Source organism: Gossypium hirsutum, chromosome D01 (assembly GCF_007990345.1).
Source record: "Gossypium hirsutum isolate 1008001.06 chromosome D01, Gossypium_hirsutum_v2.1, whole genome shotgun sequence".
Classification (NCBI taxonomy): Eukaryota; Viridiplantae; Streptophyta; class Magnoliopsida; order Malvales; family Malvaceae; genus Gossypium; species Gossypium hirsutum.
The window spans coordinates 4,492,201-4,514,367 of record NC_053437.1 but is presented as its reverse complement, the minus strand read 5'-3'; the positions used below and the strand labels follow the sequence as shown (position 1 = coordinate 4,514,367).

Below are 22,167 nucleotides of genomic sequence, written 5' to 3'. Positions count from 1 at the left end.
ATGACCATTTACCCTTCTTCTCGCCTTGGTTTTTTGGTTCTTTTTATTCTTCTTTTTAGTTCTAATTGTTACTTATTTGTTGACTATGTTTTTCGAAGTCTGATCGATCGAGTTGCTTCTTTTATGGAATATCTACTCGTTCTTTATTTTTTGTACAGAGTTTGATGCATTTGCTACCTTGAAAAGCATTTTAAAACACCCATTGGTTAATTTTTGTTGCAATGAATAAATTAATTTGTTGATTTTGTTTGACAGAAATAAATGAGCATTTAAAAGCTAAAATCTTGACAGAAATATTTGGTACGTCCAAGGCATAGTTTATTTACTAAGTACTGATTTGTTCAGCTATATATCTATTCCTTTTCATTGTATTGGGCAGGATTCTATATTGACGGATTACACACTATGCCAGCCCTCTAATTTAGGGGACTGCCTCATCTCTACCGTAATGGTGGTGTTGCTAATTTGCCTGCAATCAAAGAGAAGTATAGTCAGTACAAGGTGAGTAGGTGCTCCATCGTTACGGGGCAAACATGTTTACAACAATGCTACATAATTCGCTTAAGTTTTTAATAAGAGCTTGATCTGAAGTTCAGACCTTGCTTCAAGTGATGATTGGGAATGGGCAAGTTCCATTACTGGCTATTTCAAGCTATTTACTGAAAGCATTTTAAAACATACGTTGGACAATTTACCCATTGGTTGATTTTTGTAGAAATGAATAAATTAATATGTTGATTTTTTTTGACAAAAATAAATGAGCTATATGTCTTGACAGTAATATTTGGTACGTCCCAGGCATAGTTTATTTACTAAGTACTGATTTGTTCAGCTATATGTCTGTTCTTTTTCATTGTATTGGGCAGGATTCTATATTGAGGGATTACACACTATGCCAGCCCTCTAATTTAGGGGACTGCATCATCTCTACCGTAATGTTGGTGTTGCTAATTTGCCTGCAATCAAAGAGAAATATGGTCAGTACATGGTGAGTAGGTGCTCCATCTTTACTGGGCAAACATGTTTACAACAATGCTACATAGTTCGCTTAAGTTTTTCATAAGAACTTTTCAGACCTTGCTTCAAGTGGTGAAGAGTGGGAATGGGCAAGTTCCATTACTGGCTATTTCAAGCTATTTATTGAAACCATTAATGTCTTCTCTAGTTACAAAAGTCCTACTGCAAATGTATATTTTCCTGAAATCTGTCATGTTTACATACTGTTGATTGAATTGTGCAAGATCCCAAATACTTTTCTTAGTTCATTGGCAGCAAAGATGAAAGCAAGGTTCTATCAATATTGGAGCAATGCAATTTAGCTTTGGCAGTATCATTATCTTAGGTCCCCCACCCGTAGCTCACTGAATCCCGATATTCGACAGGAATTGATTTGACACAAGATTGGTTGCAGATGCAATCAGATGGTATGTATGTGCATTATCTTTGATTTTTTTTTCACACAATATCAATTTTGATTCATTATATATCACTAAAAACAACTCGTTGGTTGAGCTTTAAGTATTATGTGGAGTCTTTGGTTCCATAGGAACCTTTTTGCATGGCAATCGAAAAATGCTTCAACCGCTCATATCCTAGCTTTTTCTGTCTCTTTTATGCAAGATTGGAATGATGTTTGACGAACTATTGATAAAGTTCAAGAGGCTGGAGCAGTTTCTGGTGTTGTCGGTTCATGCTGGTCAAAGCCGCCTATGGAATGGGTGAAGTGCAATATCAATGCCACGTTATTTAGGGAGGCTAATGCTGCAGGCTGGTCTGCTGTAGTCCGTGATGCAAAAGGGTCATGTTAATCCAATGATGGCTCCTAAAGTTGCTGAAATATACGCAGTCAAGGAGGCCTTAATTTGGGCACAGTCGAAACAATGATGTGTGTAAATTTGGAACGCTGGTTTAAAGATTATCTCCAACTTTAGTCTCATTTTCTATCTTTATATATACTTCATTTAGAGTCTTAAAAGCACTAAAAAGGTAACTCATATAATGTGAATTATTGTGAATGGAAGATTTCCATGTTATGGATCAATTAAAGAGATAGGACTTAGAATTAGGTGTATGGATTGAGATTTTAGTTATCGTTTTTCTTTTTTCTTTTAATCATTCGTTATATGTGTATTTAAGTTATTAGTGAAATATTTCCTTTCAAAAATATATATACCTATATATCAAATCTATTTATTATTTATCATCATTATAATGAATAAGAAAGTTGATTTTATAATTTTTTATATAATTTTGTCATTCACTAATTAAGTGGACTTACCTGATTTATAATATATAAATTAATTTAATATTAAATATTTAAATAATTCCATTTTTAAAGATTAATTCATACTATACTTTCAAAAAAACAAAATATTATTAGTATATTTTTATATTAAACATTTTATTTATATTTCGAATAAAATTTAATTTACTAAAATTTGATGTAAGAAAATGTTATACAACATCTAATTTAATTTATTATTGTTCAATCCATAGAAAACACCTACATCTATCGTTTATAAAAAGAATTAAAATTATATTTATAATGTTATTTAAGCTACAGATGGAAATAGAAAGATGGGATGGGATGAGAGACATGCAGACATGCATGTAGGGTTTTCACCAGGAATTAGAAGAAAAAAGGATGAGGGTTTTCACCTCACCCCGTATTTTCAACGTAGCATTGAAAGGAGAGAGACATGAAGACACAAGAAATAGAAAGATGGGATGGGATGGGATGGGATTGGTGTAGAATCTATTCAGCAAAAGGGGTGCCTTTCATACACTCTTTTCAATGTAGTTTATTATTGCAGATTCCATCATCTGAACATGTTTGGTATGGGGACATGAATTTCCGGATATTGTTTCTTGACTTCAATCAATTTTCCACGTCAATTTTGTTTCACTTTTATAATTATATATTAAAAAGTTAAAAATTTATTCTCCTACTCTTCATAAAATTAGAATTTATTTTTTTTCAAGAATTCGGTCCATATAATTTTTAGAATTTAAAATTTAAATCTAATTGTTAATGTCGCCTTAAAATTTTCGTGTCAAATTCATTAGTATGAGATATTAAAATTAAAAATACTCATTTGATGACCATGCAGTAAAAAAAATGTTGTTATAAATTTAAATTTAAAAGAATTTTTAATAATGTTAACAATTAAATTGACATTTTTAAATTAAAAAAATAAAACTAAGCTCCATAAAATAAAATTAGAAAAATTAAATTTCAAAGGTAAAAAGAGAATATAAAGATTTAGAGCATATTTTAGTCTATACAAAAATACTAAAGGCATAAAGGAGCGATGATTAAACCCTTGTTGTATCCACAGACCAAGGTTTAATTTGATTGTTATCATCTCCTCCCTAATTATAAAATGTACCAAAAATGGTTTTAAACAATTTTTTTTAGATTTCAAATATGTGAGATAAAAAAAAAGTTTTTTTTCCTATTCATCTCATGATTTTCTTTTTAATTTGTAAAAAAAAGAACTCTCTCCTTTAATTTCGGATCATGTGTCCCTTATATTAAAATCAGATTAAAAAGTTTGTTTTTTTTTTTCACTTCCCTTCTTTCGGTCGGTTTCTCCCTTTTCCTTGTTCAAAAGAAGTGTGAAATAAACAAAAGAAAACTAAAAACAAAGGCATAGCTAGGTTTTGCCTACCATTTTCTGCATGCGCATATATGCATTCAATAATTAGGGAAGAGATAAGGATTCTTGGGCTTCAACCCAATGTTATAATGTAATTCCACCATTACATTTCAACTTTTTCCTACCAAATGTATTGTAAGTAAAAAAAAAAAAGTATCAAGGGAAAACTTAGAGGTGTAGGGAGATTTACTTGTAGAATCAAGGTACTTGCAATAAATAGAGCTGGTACTAGCAATTTGGGTTTAACATAGAAGAGCACTTGCTATCATTTTGCTTCCTTTTTCATTATCAGCCCCTTTTTTCCCTTTCTTTTTGGGGTTGAAATGATTAAATTTTCTGTCCAAAGAATGATGAACTTTGTTGCCTTTTTTGAGGGACAGAAAGGTGGTTGGGGAGGGTGTTTCCTACAATTTGCTAGGGGTTAGGTCCCTTAATTTGCCAATCTACATATTGCACGTAGCATTTTCACCAATGATGGAGGAGTGGAAAAATATAAAGGAAACCCCGAAAATATCATATACCCATATCAATATTGAAGATGAGTAAGGTATGATAAACTGAAGGCTTAATAGTATTATAAGCGTTAGAACCTTTTAAAAAACTCAATTAAGTCCTTTTGACCCACTTGAAACATTTAACTAAAAAAATTAGTCAAATAAATCTTTTAACCAATATTAACCGTTAAAAATTAACTACGGTTATAATGTGACAAGTAAATCTAACTTCTGTATAATGTTTTTGCCACATAGGGTACCACGTGGTTTATTTTTTGTTGACTGTCACTAATTTCTTTCCTTTACTTTGTTGAGATGGAAATTACTTTGTTATATATTATTAAATAAACTTAATTAAGTTATTATATTTAAAAATATTCATTTGTTCACCTTCAGACAAGAAGGTGGTTCCGCTAGCAGATCCTCCGAGTGCTGAAGACGTAAACCACTTGTATCAACTCATTGACCAAGGGTTATGTTGACACCATTTTTTGGATGAAAACGGGGTCAACTTGGGTTTTGAAAACGAAAACGGGAGTCGCCACCAATCCTTTTTATGAGGTGTGATTGGGTCACCTAGAAAAAGAGTTGTTTTTAATAAATAATTTGATTTTATTAGACAACGATTTTGGTCCACGAAATTTAGAAAACGGGTTCGGGAGTCGGTTACGTACGAGGAAGGATTAGCACCCTCGTAACGCCCAGAAATTGGTACCTAGTTGATTAACTAATGTCTTGATGTCGAACATTGAAAACTTGGAAAAATTAAAAATACGATCCTTGTATTAAAATGAAATTTTTTTAAAAGGGGTATATTCCACGTTAATCGAGAAAGAAAGCATCATATCCAGTAAGTTAGGACACAATGTCTCGAATTCCCGACACGTAAAAATGCCAAAATTTTACTCATTTAAAAGACATTTTAGCCATCTCGGGTTTAAAAATGAGTTCACGACCAGTAAGTTAGGACGTATTTCCTTTTTTAAATCCCGAGATCGTTTTGAAATTTGAGTTCGAAAAATTCGTGTATTTAGATTTATCGTAAAAATCGAAACCCAGTAAGTTAGGGTACGATCCTCTCGAATCTAAACACAAAATGCCATTTATTTAAAACAAGTTTTGACATATTGAGTAAAACGAAACACGAAGTCGTAATAAGAGAATGTGAAAACAAATTACATTGTTGATATGCATGGCAAAACCATAATAAATACAAAAGTATATAAAAAAATAATACAAGCAATAGCAATCAAAATAAAATAAATAAAAGAACAAACCAACAATTCACAAAATAACAAATGTATAAGCAAATAAAAATAAAATATTCTCTTAAAATAATCATGAGAACTTAAATAAATAAGTAAATAACAATATGATTAAAATTATAAAAAATATAAAAGTACATATATATAATAAAACAATGTAAATATGTACATATATGTAAGCATATAAAAGAAAATAAAAATAAAAATATGAATACGTATATGGATTTACATATATATGGATTATAAAACATAAAAATTATATAATAATAACTATAATAAGACACCTACACTTTAAACTTAAATAAGTAAACACAAACAATAATATATTAACAATAACAAACTATAATAACAGTCATAATAATATATAATTTATCAATGTTATTAATAAAATAGCTAAAAATAATAAAACAAAGGGCTAAATCGAATTTTGAGACGAAATTTGGAGCTTAAAATGCAAATAAACGAAAAAAAGGGGTCCCGAGGGACCAAAAAATAATGCGCCCGAAGAATGGAGGGCTGATTGAGCAAATATTCCCAACCTTTAGCGCGCCATTTCGTTCAGGACCAAATTAGAATAGGCGCAAAAACCGCGGGGCCAAATTAAAAAAAATGAAAGACTTTATTATAAAACCATTAAAAAGCGGAAGGGCTAAAGGTGCAATTAGCCCTTCCGTCGAAAACACGCGGATCCTCCAGGAGCGGGTCGGGTCGGCCAACGGGTCAGATCAAAACGGCGCCGTTTTGGTGCCTGAGAAGGCTGCCCAAAACGACGTCGTTTTGGAAGCCTATTTAAACCCAGTTTTTTTTCAAAACACTTCACTTTCAGCCCTCTTTTTTAAAAAAAAATTTCCTTCTCTTAAAATCTCTCCCCTTTCCCTTTCTCAGCCCAGAATCCGGCCAGAGGACGGGCCGACCCCCGCCTTGCCGGCCGCCGGTCACCTGTCACCGGTGACGGCGCCGCCGTCCACGGTGGCCGGAAAGTTGAAAAGGTGCGTTTTTTTCCCTTTTTTTTCTTTTTTTAAACTTTTTTCAATATATATGTATAATAGTTAAAAAAAGAAAAACTAAAGAAATATATGTATGTATATAAACAGTTTGAGAATGAAGGAAAATAAAGAAAAATAAATAAATAAATAAAAGAGGAATAGATCTTATACCGAAAGCAAAGTCCTTGAATCTGTTTTTTTTTTTTACTTCTTATTTCTTGAAATCCTCTCTTTTACAATTGTTTTTTAATCGGTTTTACACCGAAAATCCCCCTTTTACATTTTACAACACATTCGGCTTTATAGCCGAAAAAAAAATCCAAGAAAATCTCTCATTGCTACTGCTTTCTTCTGCTTTGCGTGCTCCTTTTCACTTTGCAGAGACTGATGGTGGAGCAGGTGCGCGGCGATGGGACGGTGGCAGGTGGTGGCAGAGGTTAGGTGCGGCGCAACAGGGGCTAGGGTTTCTGCTGAAAAGTTTAGGTTTTGGGCCAATCGGGCCTATAGGTTTTTTTATATTATTATTGGGTTTTGTTATTTTGTTAAGTTATTTGGGTTTGGGGCGAAATGGGCTTGTACAGGTTATTCTTGTCCTTGGCTTTGCATATTGTTCCTGTTGTAATTGTAGCCACACAATAAAGGATGTAAATGTATTCCAATGGGTTAAATATTTGACTGCTATTTGTATGTTGCAGCACCAAGGTTGCGGTATTGACAGGAGCGGAAATTAGCACTGGATGTGGAATTCCTGATTATGGAAGGTTCTATCTCTTGTTTGCTTTGTTTTCAATCGGACCCAAAAATGTTATTCAACCTTTTTGTTCTTGCAATGGCAGTATTTGAAGAAATCTAGCCTCAGGCTACTTTGCCATAGGTTACAGCCTTCCATATTTTATATTTATTACAGATTAATTTAGTTTTTTTTTTTTAAATAGCAAGTAAAGAATTGTAGATCATCAAGTATTTACTCTTAAGCTATTCTTCCTTTGTGCAAATTCTCTTCATCAAGGTGACATTACTGTTGACTGCTCGTTGTCTACATGGATTATGTCGTGTTCGGGTTTAGCATATATAATTTAGATTGGGTCTAGACAAAAATTTAAACTTATTTTTTAGGTTGAATTGAGCTTGTAACTGTTTATCAAGCCTAAGATTTTAGTTAGACCTCACTCATGAATATCTCTACACGGTGTGATACTCATAAAAGAATTACTTTTTATATTTTTTAAATGTATATTCGAAAATACGAATATTTTCTCAGGTCAGAAAAATTGTATGAATAATATAATATTCCCACGTTATAAAGTTTCTTATAATAAATCAAAGTTTCTTATAATAAATCTCATAATTTTATGAGATTAATGATTATAAAACTTAGTGGGAAATCCCATAATCAGAGGAAACCATGTGATTAGCAGAATAGAATAAAAGGATTAAAATGCCATTCATATGAAAATATTTGTCGAAGGAAAGCTCCTACAAATTTCACATAGAAGACAGCCCTTCATGCTCTGTATTCCTTTTTAGTCAACTCTAACCCTAACTCATAAAATATTTTCAGGAATCTTGAGATAATTTTTAGATATCTCTGAATAATTTTCAGACATCACATGATATATATATATATATTACAATTTGAATCCTGGTATTTGAGGGCCCTTTGTATTCCTTGTTTCTTTGCTCTGCATTTTCTCATCTCTGTTTAAGATTCCCATTGCAACCGTTCTCACCATCATTTTTTCTTTTCACGAAAAATTAAAATCTGGTCTTTCCTCTGTTTTCATCTTCTTTAGTTTGATTTCCAGTCTCCTCCTTTTAACAGGAAAAGGAAGAAGCTACCTCCTATTTTCCTTTTCTCCACTCCCACTCCCAGTCTCTTTTCTTTTCTTTTCTTTTATTTGCCCCACCCCCCCCCCAAAAAAAAAGACCAGCTTTTAGTTGAAGTAGCAGCAGCTCATGAAGACTGATGATTGAACGTAATGGAGGTAAGTTTGGAGACACGAATCTCTTCCTTATTCTCATTAGTACTGCTTTTGTTTTAGCCATTAAACTCAATTCCTTATTTGTTGGATCCTATTTCCAGTTTAATCACATTTAGCTTTAATAAATAAAATATAAATAATCTATCAAAGCCTCACTTGAGATCCCTTAAACGACCCATTACCAAAATAAGAATTAGTATTAAATTCAAAAAAGGGATAATTCATCAAAGGCCCTTATACTTTAGGGTTTGTTCTAATGTGACCCCTAAACTTTCAAAATGTCCAATTAAGCCTCTGTACTTTATTTTCGTTTACTATAGTGGTCTTTGAAATGTTCAATATGGTATCTGAACTATTGATTTGTATATTATTATGATACATAGAGTCAACACCCGTGGTAATTACTAAACCAACACATGAATTTTTTTTTTCAAATCATCAATTTCACATGGATAATATAATATTATATGAAGAGATAAATAATAAATAAAAAATGGTAGTCGAAATGAAGTTATTCAACCTCTCATTCAAGTTCAATAAGAAGTAAGGGACATAATTTTTGAAAAATTTTGGCTTGTATAAATTTTGAAAATATTTGGAAAATTCTAGGGTATTTAAAAAGTTGAAGAAATTTTAAGTTAAAGTTCGATGGTTTTTGTAAAGTTGAACTCATGTTGTTTAGGTTTAGTTATTTACTTTTTGTTTTATTTATTTTTGTCACATAATGTTGTATCATCTACATAGAATCGGAGATTTAGAACAAAATTTACATATTGAATTCTCATTAGTTAGTTTAGCATTTGCTAAGGTCTAAAGGTTTTAATTTTAGGTACCATAATAATACACAGATTGATATATTAGGTACTATGTTAAACACTTCCAAAGTATAAGTACCACATTGTATATTTTATGAATGTACAGGTACCAAATGATACACAAATTGATAGTTCGAATACCACATTAGACATTTTAAAGTGTGGCCGACAGCCAGCTATGCCCACCGACGAAGTCTTTCACTTATTGTCTATAATTTTGATGTTTAATGAAATTATTTAATGAGACAAATAGATAAATTTAAAATAAATATATTAAACTAATTAATTTTAAATTAAAATTATTAATCATAGTAATTAAAGTAGTTAATTTATAACCCATATCATTAATTAAAGTAATTTAAAATAAATAAATAATTAATCATAGTAATTAAAATAAATAAAAGCAATTTAAATTAATCATAGATAAATTTAAAATAAATATATTAAAGTAATTAATTTTAAATTAAAATTTTTAATCATAGTAATTAAAGTAGTTAATTTATAACCCATATCATTAATTAAAGTAATTTAAAATTTTATTTAAATAAAAATAAAAATTTTAAAATTTTAATTTAAAATAATTTATTTTAATTTTAAAATTATATAATATATCTGAATTAGCCACGTGAGGCTTAGGACTAAAATGTTTAAGTACTAAGAATGTTTGATGTATCAAAATGAGAAAAAGTAGTAGTTTAGACATTAAAATAAATATTAAATCATTTATCTTCAATTATATATATTTTTCCCTCAGAATAACTCAGTTAAGGTCAGATATGGAGCAATTGACTACTAAGACAGACGTAGAAAGGAAACATCTAAAGTATTGGAGTAGTGGGAAGTCTGTATTTACTTTCAAAGGGCTAAAACATAATTAATTTATCATTTTTCAAACGAATTAATTATGGATTTATCCCTTTGCTTAGCCAATTAATACTACGCACCCAATTCTTCGTAAATTTATTTTTGATCACTTAACTATGAAAAGTTATAAAAATAGTATTTTTTTTGTTCACCTAACTATGAAAAGTTACAAAATGGTTACCTAACTATTCAATTATGTCTTTTTTAGGTCACCAGTTGGTTAACGGTGACAGCTTTTAAAATTGGCATAATAGCAACTTGAATCCTCAACATATATAAATTATGTGAATTCAGTCTTGATTCTAAAAAAAAAGTTAATCCTCAATATTTATACATTATGTAAATTAGTCTTTTTTTTTACAGTTTTGCTTTTCTTTGTGACCCTTTCACCTAAAATGTTAAAAAAACAAATTTATCAACTATACAAAAAATAAAAACACCCAAAAATCTAAGATAATAATTTTCATATTTTCTCATTCTTTTAAAATTAACCCTCAATATCATAAAGAAAAACAAAATTGAAAAAAAAAGACCAAATTACATAATGTGTAAATGTTGAGGGTTCAATTATTTAGTATCAAAACTAAATTGACATAATTTATAAATGTTAAAGATTAAATTTGCTATTATGTCAAATTTAAAATATACTACCATTAACTAATTGGTGATTGAAAAACTGTTTTGCAACTTTTCATAGTTGGGTGACAAAAAAAATTACTAATAGTTGGATAATGTAATTTAGTAAAAAAAAAAACCAAATTGATTAATAATTTCAATTAGGATATTGTTTTTAGGTACTTTATTAACTTGGACAAATTTTTATGATTTTGTTCTAAAAGCCAATAACACAATGTGACATGGCAGCCCGAAATTACAATATATGGCAAACATTATTTAAAAATGTAAATTTTTAAGAATCCTATAAAGTATTGTTAAATTAAATAATAAAATATGATCATCAATATATATCTGTCACACTTTTTTTTTTTTTTGGGAGTAAATACTTTTGTTCACAGCTTCAACGACTCTGCTTTCAGATTTAGAATTGGAGCATTTTCTTTGAAGCAAGGAGCGCGCCTTCTAAACATCACATTATAGTATATCTTCATCATAATCTTAAGGGGTAACTCTCAACCTTTTCATAATTATTCTCAACTGTATTCTCTACCATTTTGCTTAGGCTTAGCAGATTTGTTATGTGAATTCAGATTAACAGCAATGGGTTCGGAGTGGGGTCTCAGTGCTGCTTCTGGTTTGGTGGCACCATTGTTCGTAGACTATTTAGTGAAGCCAATCGAACGTCGTATTCGTTACTTATTTCGTTTTCATAAGATAGTTCAAGAGCTGCACCAAAACCAACAAGATTTGGCTGCAAAAGAAACTCAAGTGAAAGACGACGTTGAGGAGGCTAAATTGCAGATTCGAACTCAAGTGATCTACGACCAAGTTGATGAATGGCCGACAAAGGCAGAAAATGCCCTAAAGGATGTAAAAGTTTTGGACTCTGAAATTGAAGAAAATAAGAGATGCTTCTGTCTGTGTCCTAATTGGTGTTGGCGATATCAATTAAGTCAGGAGATTGAGAATAAAACATTGGAAATAGCTGATCTCGTAAAAAAATCCGAATTTAAACGAGTCGGCCATCGTGCAAAGCTTCCTAGCTTAGATTTGGTCACATCTAAGGATAATGTGGATTTAAAATCTTCAGGTGCTGCTTTCAATAAGATCATGGAGGCATTGAAGGATGATATAGTAAAAAAAATAGGGGTGTGGGGGATGGGAGGAGTGGGCAAAACCACCTTAGTCAGAAACGTGAGTGGTAAAGTCAGAGGATTTGATCGAGTTATAATGGTCACTGTGTCCGAAACTGTAGACATTGAAAAAATACAAAACAAAATTGCAGATGACTTAGACTTGAAATTTGGCAAGAACACTGAAGGCGGCAAAGCAACAGAGTTGTGGAGTAGATTGAGTAATGGAAAGTTTCTCGTAATCATCGATGATCTATGGAAGGAGTGGAATGATGATGGGGATTTGAGAAAGATAGGTATTCCATTGGTTAAAGATGAAAAGGGTTGCAAAATCATCTTGACAACACGCAACTATAATGTTTGTCAACATATGGAATGTGAGGAGACAATTCAACTGAAGGTTTTGGAAGATGGTGAAGCATGGACTCTGTTCGAAATGAATGCAGGTATCAAGAAAGCTGATTCGCGTGTTATTGGGGAGGCTAAGAAAATTGCAAAAGAATGCAAGGGCTTACCTTTAGCCATTGTAACACTAGCAAAGGCTTTAAAAGGTAAAGCTCTTGATAGGTGGAAAGATGCACGAAAAAAACTTGAAAGAAGTGGATTAATGGAGATTCCAAGCATTCAAACAGAGAGAGAGAAAAATGCCTACATTTCTCTTAAGATCAGTTATGAGCATTTGAAGGACAAGATGTCCCAAACATGTTTCTTACTCTGTGCATTATATCCTGAAGATGACTTAATTAATGTGGAAGACTTGATGCGATATGCTTAGGGTTTGAACTTATATGATAAGGTTAACTCTATTGAATAAATGAGAATTCAAGTCTTGAAAGTCATCGATTACCTCAAAGATTCTTGCTTGCTAGAAGATGGAGATGTTGGAAGGTATGATACATTTTCAAACTATACATGCTTATCCCTTTTCATTAATTGGTATTTGGGTATACCAAGACTTAGAATTCTAAATAGAGTTTTCTTGCTAAGTAGGCAAGCTTAACCAAACTAAAAAAATTTTAAATTACTAATGTACTTTTTTATTACTAAATTGTCACATGTAATTTTTTTAAATATTTTATTATATTTTTATAAGACACTTGTTAACCACTCGATTCTATTTGTAAAATCTAAAAACTTCACCTGCCGCTTACCAAATAATTTTCTTTATAATATTAACATATAAGAAATTTAAATATTTTAATGATATATAAAACATAAACCTACATGTCTTATTTAACTTTAAAGACTAAAACTAAGAAATAGCCTTTTGTATCTTTTGATTAAGATATATATATATAAAAAAAAGCTAAATTTCATATTTTTGTTTTATTAGTTCTTTTTGTAGTTTCTTTATATTTTCATCTCCTAAAAATTGTATTATAATAATAAAATGCTATTTACTTTTATTTTGGCTTCATCAGGTTTGTTAAGCAAGCTGAAGGTTTTAGAAGGTATGATGCTTAAATTCCAAGGCAAAGCTATATATATATCTCGTTTAAACTATCACTTTCTTGAGTTGGTATTTGCGTATATTAAAAGTTTGTTTTAGGGAAAATATGTTTTTTATACAAAGTAAGATTATTTTTATAAAAATGTTTTTATAAAAATATTAAAAATACTTATTTGTATTTAAATATTAAGCAAATATATTTTATTATTAGGAAAATATAAAATATTTTTTATAAAAATACTAAATTATTAATCTCAAATAATATAATTTTTATTATTAAACATACATATTTATATTTAATCATATAATAAATTATTAATATAATTGATTTTAGTAAAATTATTTAATACTAAGTTTTATTTTAATGATAAAAATTAGCATTAATAATAATTTTAAAATTTAAGTAATGTTCTTAATATTTTATTGAAAAATAATAATATTTTGATAATAAATATATTACAATCTATAAATATTTAGTAATACATATTTTATATTATAAAATATGATTATTTTAATAAAATAAATATGAATGTTAATTTAAATCCTATTTCATTTCATTTAATCATTGTTGTCTCCCCCTTCCCCCAATATATAACTTCAAAATAAGTTTTAATTAGATATTTGTTATTATTAAATCTTTATTATTAAAAGTGTTTATAGTTTGAGTTAGGCTAAGTTCGGATTTGGTTTATCTATGATATTAGTAGTTTTATATTTGCCCAAGCCAAGCTAAGATTAGCCTAAAATATAGGTCTAAAATTTTACTCAAATCTATCCATGTTTACAAATATCTAACTAATGCTCATTCTAGGTTACCGATAATATTTAATATTTAATATTCTAGATCTTTTTATTAGTAAAATTTTAAACATAGATAACTTAACATATTTTAATATTTTCGTAGTATTATATTATTATATATTCTATTTTATGTGATTTACATTATATAATATATAAAAATAAAATAAAATTATATTACAAAAGTATAAAATTAGATGGGATCGAGCCTTGAATGATGAAGTTCAGGCCCAACCTATATTTTAAATAGGTCTATTTGTTTCTCAAACCTATATATTGGGCGAGCTTTTAGGCTTGTGGAATAAAATTGGATAGGTATCCCGGCCCTTAAATAGTAAAATGCTTATTATAATATATTATTTATTACAAAATATTATCTTATTAAAAATAATTTTTGATTTTAAAAAAATGTGTTTCCATAATGTTTTGTATCAAATATAATTTATCTTGGGTTTATTTCACTGAAAAATGATTTTAGAAAGAAAATTCAAATAAAAAATATTTTATGCAAAATTATTTAAATACTAAAAAATATCAATTTTTTCAGAAAATCAATCCATTTTTCTCAAAGTTGTTTTAAGACAAACACAACTTAAAAGGATGAATGATATATACATACTAGATAGAGTTCTCTTGCTAAGTTCACAAGCTTAGCCAAACTCGAGCAATTTTAGACTCTCCATTTCTTGAACTTGAAAAATATCATTTGTTTATAAATAATTGGGATTTTGTCACTCCCGTAGGTGAAAGAAAATATTTTATTTTAAAAATATATTATAAATTTATTTTAGTAAATAATTATTGGTGGATGGATATGAGATTTTTATATAAATTTATTCGTCGTGTTTGATTCCCAAATGATGTTATTTAGCTATTATACTTTCATTTTGAAGAGTATATAAAAGTATAACAAGATAAAAATATTTTTATAAAAATATTAATTATCTATTAAAATATTAACATATAAAAATATTCGAAATATTTTAATGATAAATAAAACATAAATCCAGAAGTCTACTTTAACTTTAGTCTTACATTCAGTAAATCTTACTCATAAACATACAAAAAAGAAAAAGAAAAAGGTTTAGGTATTAAATTATGAAAAGTGTTTGGAAAAAATGACAAGTTAAATACCAAATATTATATTAAGTCTAATTCATATAATGTAAAATTTGATTAAGATGTATACTATAGTTAAATTTGATAGTTTCCTCCACCTCTTTGTTTTATTAAAATTTTTCTTCCTATTGTTCCTTTTTCTACATTCTTTTTTATCTTTTATTCTTCTTAAAATTGTATAATAATAAAATATTATTCAATGCATCCTCTTTTATTTTGGCTTGATTAGGTACGTTAAGTTACATGATATAGTTCGTGATGTTACTCTATGGATTGCTTCAGAAGAAGAAAGTAGTTTTATGATCAATTCTAGATTGGAAACACTAAATAAAAGCTCAGAATCTAGTAAAGCAATCTCATTATTGGGCAGTGAAAAGAAAAAATTTCCTGATAGATTGATGCATTCAAAGCTTGAGATCCTATTGCTCAATAACTGCGATATACAAGGTACATGTTTTTTAGGAATGACAGAACTAAAAGTTTTAAATCTTACAGCTGTATATGGTACGGGGGTTATTTCCTTGTATGCTCTTACGTTCCTACCAAAACTCCGTGCTCTGCATTTGGACAATTTTGCGCACTATTCGTTTCTTGGAAACCTAACAACACTTGAGATCCTGAGTTTACATGGTTGGGTGTACGAGGATCTTGCAGATGAATTAGAGATGTTAGAAAATCTAAAGATATTGGATCTAATCAATTGTGCGTGTTCTGGGAGATTTCAATCTAAAGTTATTCGAAGGTTGTCTCAGTTAGAGGAGTTGTATCTACCAAGATCGGGTATAAGTAATGATATCTTTCTCGAGATAAAATTTTTGACCAAATTAAGGAGACTATCAGTTGAGGTACATTCTCTACATTGTCCACTAGACTTCGAGTTTCCTGAATTAGAAAATTACAAAATTCGCATAAACTGTTTTAGTATAAATTTTGGTTACTGAGAAATGTCCGGTTTTGGTTATACTATTGACACAACAAGATCCTTGAAAATTGAGGAAGTGTTTCCTTACAATGCATTTTCCCAAGTACTTGGGAATTTAGAGTCTCTTGAAGTGTCAAAAATCAAGGATGAGTATGTAGAATGCTTGACTAATAAAACACTACCAAAGGTGTCGGTATCAATGATCTTACGAAATCTAAAACTAGTGAGAATCGATTACTGCAAGAATCTAAAAGTGGTATTTCAAATGGAGGAGGTGGAGGAAAATGAAGCTCCACTCCTTTCAAATTTGAAGATTTTACGTCTTCAAAGGTTGCCAGATTTGAGTTGCATATGGGAATTGCCAACCCAACATGTAAGACTTGAAAGCTTAGTTGAATTGACTATACTACACTGCCCACGTTTGAAATCACTCTTTTCACTTTCTCTTGCTCAAAGTCTCGTACTCTTGGAAAAACTTGAGATAATCTATTGTCCTGAGTTGAAGCAAACAGTGACAGAATTAGAAGGTGACAAGGGAGAAATATCACATACTATCAATTCTCATACTTCTTTGTCCTTCCCAAAGTTAACAAAACTCTACATATCTACTTGTGATGGTTTGGAGTATATTTTTCCGACCCAACATGTAAGACTTGAAAGCTTAGTTGTTTTGACTATAAAAAAGTTCCCACGTTTGAAATCACTCTTTTCACTTTCTCTTGCTCAAAGTCTAGTACAATTGAAACGTCTTGACATAAGCTACTGTGATGAAATGAAGCAAATAGTGACAGAATTGGAAGGCGACGAGGGAGAAATATCACCAACCATCAATTCTCATAATTCTTTGTGCTTCCCAGAGTTAGGAGACGTCAGCATATCAAATTGTTATGGTTTGGAGTATATTTTTCCAACGTCGATGTCACCACAAGGGCTTCAGGGTTTGACTCTTAACGTAGAGGCTTGCTCTCAATTAAAACAAGTGTTTAGAGTTGCCAAAGACAGGGTGGGAAATGACAGTATGCTCCAACACCAGCAATTCTTGAGATCGTTATCGTCCTTTTCAGTGAAAAGATGCCCTCTATTAACTGATTTGGTTGTTCATTTAGAAGCTAAGAAAGCTTCCATAAAGGTACGTTCTTTTTCTCCCTTACAAATTATACATTATTGAATTTTATTTATTTATAACTTTTCATAACTCAGTTTTCATATTGATTTTACAGCAAAATGTTTAAGATATTTTAACCATACTACAATTGGCACTGCTATGTGTATGGAAGTAAATAATATAAAAATAATATTTATTGGTGGTTCAAAAATATCATTAGCTCTTTTTTTTTCTTTTCTTTTTTTACATAAAAACAATTAGGACATTAACAACTTTGATAATATATATTAATTTACAACTTTATTATAATTTTACTGAGTTTTTCTTCATTATAAAATATCTTTCTTTTCTTTTTCAATCTCATTCTTTTAACTTTTGCTAAAAGCAGGGTTAAAATATAAAACAAAATTAATCATATCCATATGCAGAGTGGAGCAGCCTGAAATTTTTTAGTAGAATTAATTATATATTTTTATGATAATAAAAGTAAAATTTTATTAATTTAGTAGTTTATATCTTTATAATTTTTAAAGAATTAAATCAAATTTTATTATTTTTGGAGTTAAAGTATAATTTTACCGTTAATAATTTAAAATTTTATAAATTATAATGACTCTAAATTAAAAAATTACTATTTTAGAGGGTCATGGCACCGAATCTCTACTACACTATGCCATTGATATGCACAATTATAGGTTTATTTGTAATCAACAAATGCATTTTTTTTACTACACAAATGAATTGTTTTCTAGTTTCTTACTTAATACAAATTAAAGAAACCATGTAGATGTAACATTTTCATTAACTGTCTATTTTTTTTTTTATTTCCAGCCTTCCAAGTAATTAAAGTAGGTAATTTATGAGTTTGATTACTTTGAGTTGTTTGCCATTTGTTTAATTCTGCATTAATGGTATTTACCGTAGATAACAATATTGATTTAAAAGAAATTTTAACTATTTATGTTTGTATGTCAATTATTGATTGCTAATTGATATATAAAATGTGTTTTAATGATGATGTGAATTACAATTAGGGTGTTCGACTATCAGCATTCAAGGAATCATTCAAAACTTCAAAACAACTTGAACTTAGAGAAATTCAGGATCTTGAATGCTTGGTTGATACAACAAAGAATGGGCCAACTTCAGCATTCACTCATTTGGAGACATTATTTATGGAAGATATGGATGGGTTGGAAGCCTTATGCAAGGGTCAGCCTCCACAAGGTTTCCTCAAAAACTTGAAACATCTGGAAGTTGGAGAATGTTGTAAGTTGCAAGTGGTGGGTGAGCTCCTTCATGACGGAGAAGAAAATCAAGACACCCACTTTCAAATTTACAATCTTTGACGCTGTACCAATTACCAGCATTGAGATGGATATTCAAAGGCTCACCCCATTCTTTCACCCTCCAAAGTCTTAAGGTTGTAGCCATAAATGGATGCGGAAAATTGAAATCCCTTTTTTCACCTTCCCTTATTCAAAGCCTAGTGCTTTTAGAACAACTCAAGATACAACACTGCAACGAATTGGAAACTCTTTTCAATGATGGTGAAATAGAACCGAAGACTTCTTCCCTTCCTCTCCGCTTGCCCAAATTGAGGACTCTTTTCATCAGAGCGTGTTCAAAACTGGAATATGTAGTGCCAATCCCTTTGGCTCAAGGTCTTCCTGCTCTTGCATCGCTTTCGGTTTCTTCTTGTGGTGCATTAAAGCAAGTATTCGGCATGCCATATGAACAAAATGGAGTTGAACACCATAGTAGTCTGCTTCTTCCAAGTCTACAAGATCTAGAACTTGATTGGTTACGAAACTTGACTAGTTTTGTCCCACAAAACTATATTGTCAAAGCACCATCTTTGAAAAGCGTAAAAGCTAATGTTTGTTCTAAAGTGATAAACTTTCCCATTCAACAAGCCAACAATCAGCTGGAGTTAACGTTAAAGGTACACTTTTCTTACTCTTTTTTCTTTTCTGGATTTTTTATTTGATTTTTCTAATTATTAAACTTTTTTATACCATGCCCCTCCTAACCAGCCTAAAATAGAGCCTGGTGATAGTTATAAATGGTATCGTGGTGATAGTTGTATTTTCTGTGTATAATTATCATATATCCTTGTGATAATTGTTATGCCAAATCTGTTATTATATATATTTTCTCTATGATACCAACACGTTAGTATATTAATTTAATATTTAATTTTTTTTCTTGTGATTTTATTAATAATTGATTTGTTTTCATTTATGTGATTAATTACGACTAGGAGACTGGATTATCCGCATTCAAAGAATTATTATGCAATACAAAAGATCTTGTTCTCCACAATATTGGAGATCACAAAAATCTCGTCCCAGATCTTGTAGATCTGGAACATCTAGACGGATTAACTTCCATCTCTATTAACAAATGGAGCAGTGGTGAATGCTTGGTTGATGCATCACAAATAATGATGAATTTCAAATGCAATGGCCAACCTCCCAAGTGTTTCTTGCAGAATCTCAAAATTTTGAGAGTTGTTGACTGTGAAAAAATTTCAGAGATATTTCGAATCGATGATGGAATAGAATCAAATGCACGTTACTTGCCAAACTTGAAATTTGTGGAGATTAGAGAATGTCCAAGTTTGGAATATTTCTTCCCACATACTTCAATTGGAGGTTTTTCTCATCTAGAGGAGATAAAACTTGTTGGATTGAGAACCTTGAAGAGTATTGTAGGAGAAAACAACTTTTTGGAAGCACCAACTTTGAAAATTTTATACATCCGAGGATGTTCAGCGTTTACAAATTTTACCTTTCATAAAGAATTTAAAAAGTGTGTTTTCTTGAAGGTACGTCCCCTTTCACTTTTTTTTTCTTAATTCCTTTGTTTTGTTCTTCAAAAAGAAGTTAACAAGTTTCTAAACTTGTATTTCTTATCCATTTGGATTTTTATTAAAATCCAATTTCCTTAGAAAAGTGGAAAGTCTCTCATGCACACTTTTACATCAGTTCATGTAATTAAAAGTTAAAAAGAAAACCAAATATGAGAGTGCCATACTTGGTTGATTTTGAAAGAACTTAAAAGAATAACACTTCCCTTTACTTTTATGCAGGAGTTGTTCTTCTCTATGGAAGATACAGGCAGTGAAGATGTCAATTTGTGTGATATGGTAAACACTCAGTTGAGACAAAAATCACCAGATTTCGAATATGTAACTTTGGGGAACTTTGAACAATTGTTTCAGCTTCAGGGTGGCAATATCATCTCAAGTCTAGAGAAAATGGAGCTTTTTAATGTAATTAGGTTGCAAGATATATGGAAGGGTCCCATCCATGTTGCTACCAATCTTAGAGAACTAAGGGTTCGCCACTGCAATAATTTGACAGACATCTTTCCAGTTATGTTCATTCCACATTTACCACAATTAAGCATCCTAAACATAGCGTCATGTGAGAACTTGAAGCAAATAATTGGAAATGATGACATTTTAGCATCTTCATCATCATCACAAGGTCCTCAGTTGGAGATGAAAATGGTATTCCCTCAGTTAAAGAAAATAGAACTTGAAAATTTGTCAAAGCTCGAGAGCTTCAACCCTGTAGGTTATCATCTGGAAATCCCATGTTTGCATTCGCTTGACATTAAGAAATGTTCCAAGATGATCACAAGTTTCAGTGCAGATTATTTAACATTGACTGTGCATGCTAAAACTGATCAGGTATTTATCGTCCCAACACTCTTTTACTTGAGTTTTTCCACTATTGTTTCTAATATATATGAAATTGAGTAATTTTCATTTTATTTTTATGTTATTCTCAACGAAGTTTAATTTGTTATGAAATGAAGGCATCTCAGCTAAATGATATTAGTCCCTCACGGGAAGATATAATCTGGGAAAGGAGAAGACCTACCTTACTACCTCAGTATAAAGAAGCTAAAGAAATTTCACCCTTTCAGTGAAAAATGTTGCAGAAATCATTCTTGAGCCTAAACCACGTCGACTGTACCAACAGTCTACACTAGTTAATTAACTAGGTAAATATGGCATGACCATTTACTAGCCTTAGTTTTTTTTTTTAGTTCTAATTATTACTTATTTATTATAGACAATGTATACTTATATGTTGATTATGTTTTCCAATGCATATTATGGGATTTGGACCCGCACTAATTGAATTAATAAAATCTTATATGTAGGAGATGAGGGTAACACAGTTCGGTCTCGTGCCGAACAGGTGTCTGACAAAAGGTTTAATCACCACTACATATTCATTATTTGTATATCTATACTATTATTTAAGCGTTTGATTGAGTTGGTGTCATAAGTCACCCCGGCACCAACTCGATTAGGGAAATTATGAAATTATATTTTCGTAATTAAAATAAGCTATATTATTTGAGGGTACTTTTATTTATTTTATTTTATTTTAAATAAAAAGAATTAAATGCATATAATAAGATTTGAACTCTCGCCAATTAAATTAATAAAATATTAAAGCCACCACTTAACCAAAGCTTCATTTTGATGTTTTTATATTTTCTTATTTTGATATGCACAATGTACTACTTTTAACAGCTGTATATATTAATATGTTGTTAATTGAGTTAGTATCACAAGTTAACTCGATACCAACACAAGATTGATGATAACACCGTGACAAACAATTTTACTCAATAATATTGTTGATTAAGTTAGTGTCCCAATTTAAAAATTTAATCAAATGGTGACATATAATTCATGTGGCAATCTACATGTATGTCATGTTAGTAAAGTTAAAAAAACTTTAACTTTTTTATCATTTTAAGGTGATTTGACAAAAAAATTGTAAATTTAAAAGTTAAATAAAACAAAAATAAATTAATTAACAATTAAAATAATCTTTTTATAAAGTTGTAACTTCATAATAATCATTATGCCTAAATCTAACTATTCAACAGGAATTAGACGAAAAAAGGATGAGGGTTTTCACCTCAC

General features: G+C 30.1%; 2 protein-coding genes and 2 long non-coding RNA genes across 4 annotated transcripts; all 4 read left to right on the top strand.

Moving 5' to 3' along the window:
* Window positions 1-19: 19 nt before the first annotated feature.
* LOC107928033 (uncharacterized) lies at window positions 20-2,112 on the top strand. Its single transcript, XR_001692547.2, has 5 exons — window positions 20-300; window positions 380-501; window positions 867-988; window positions 1,262-1,424; window positions 1,621-2,112. It is a non-coding gene; the product is annotated as an uncharacterized lncRNA (long non-coding RNA).
* A 4,123-nt stretch (window positions 2,113-6,235) lies between these two features.
* Window positions 6,236-7,443, top strand: LOC107928081 (uncharacterized). The gene is made up of 2 exons (XR_001692552.2): window positions 6,236-6,407; window positions 6,786-7,443. It is a non-coding gene; the product is annotated as an uncharacterized lncRNA (long non-coding RNA).
* Window positions 7,444-11,084: 3,641 nt separating this feature from the next.
* On the top strand, window positions 11,085-12,706 carry LOC107928083 (disease resistance protein At4g27190-like). The gene is made up of 2 exons (XM_016859233.2): window positions 11,085-11,188; window positions 11,274-12,706. The coding sequence occupies exon 2, from the start codon at window positions 11,284-11,286 to the stop codon at window positions 12,589-12,591; it is 1,308 nt and encodes a 435-aa protein (XP_016714722.1). The 5' UTR covers window positions 11,085-11,188; window positions 11,274-11,283; the 3' UTR covers window positions 12,592-12,706.
* A 2,706-nt stretch (window positions 12,707-15,412) lies between these two features.
* On the top strand, window positions 15,413-21,474 carry LOC107928071 (uncharacterized). The gene is made up of 5 exons (XM_016859223.2): window positions 15,413-17,234; window positions 18,245-19,155; window positions 19,474-20,040; window positions 20,305-20,910; window positions 21,039-21,474. The coding sequence occupies exons 2-5, from the start codon at window positions 18,937-18,939 to the stop codon at window positions 21,150-21,152; spliced, it is 1,506 nt and encodes a 501-aa protein (XP_016714712.2). The 5' UTR covers window positions 15,413-17,234; window positions 18,245-18,936; the 3' UTR covers window positions 21,153-21,474.
* The last annotated feature ends 693 nt before the right edge of the window (window positions 21,475-22,167 follow it).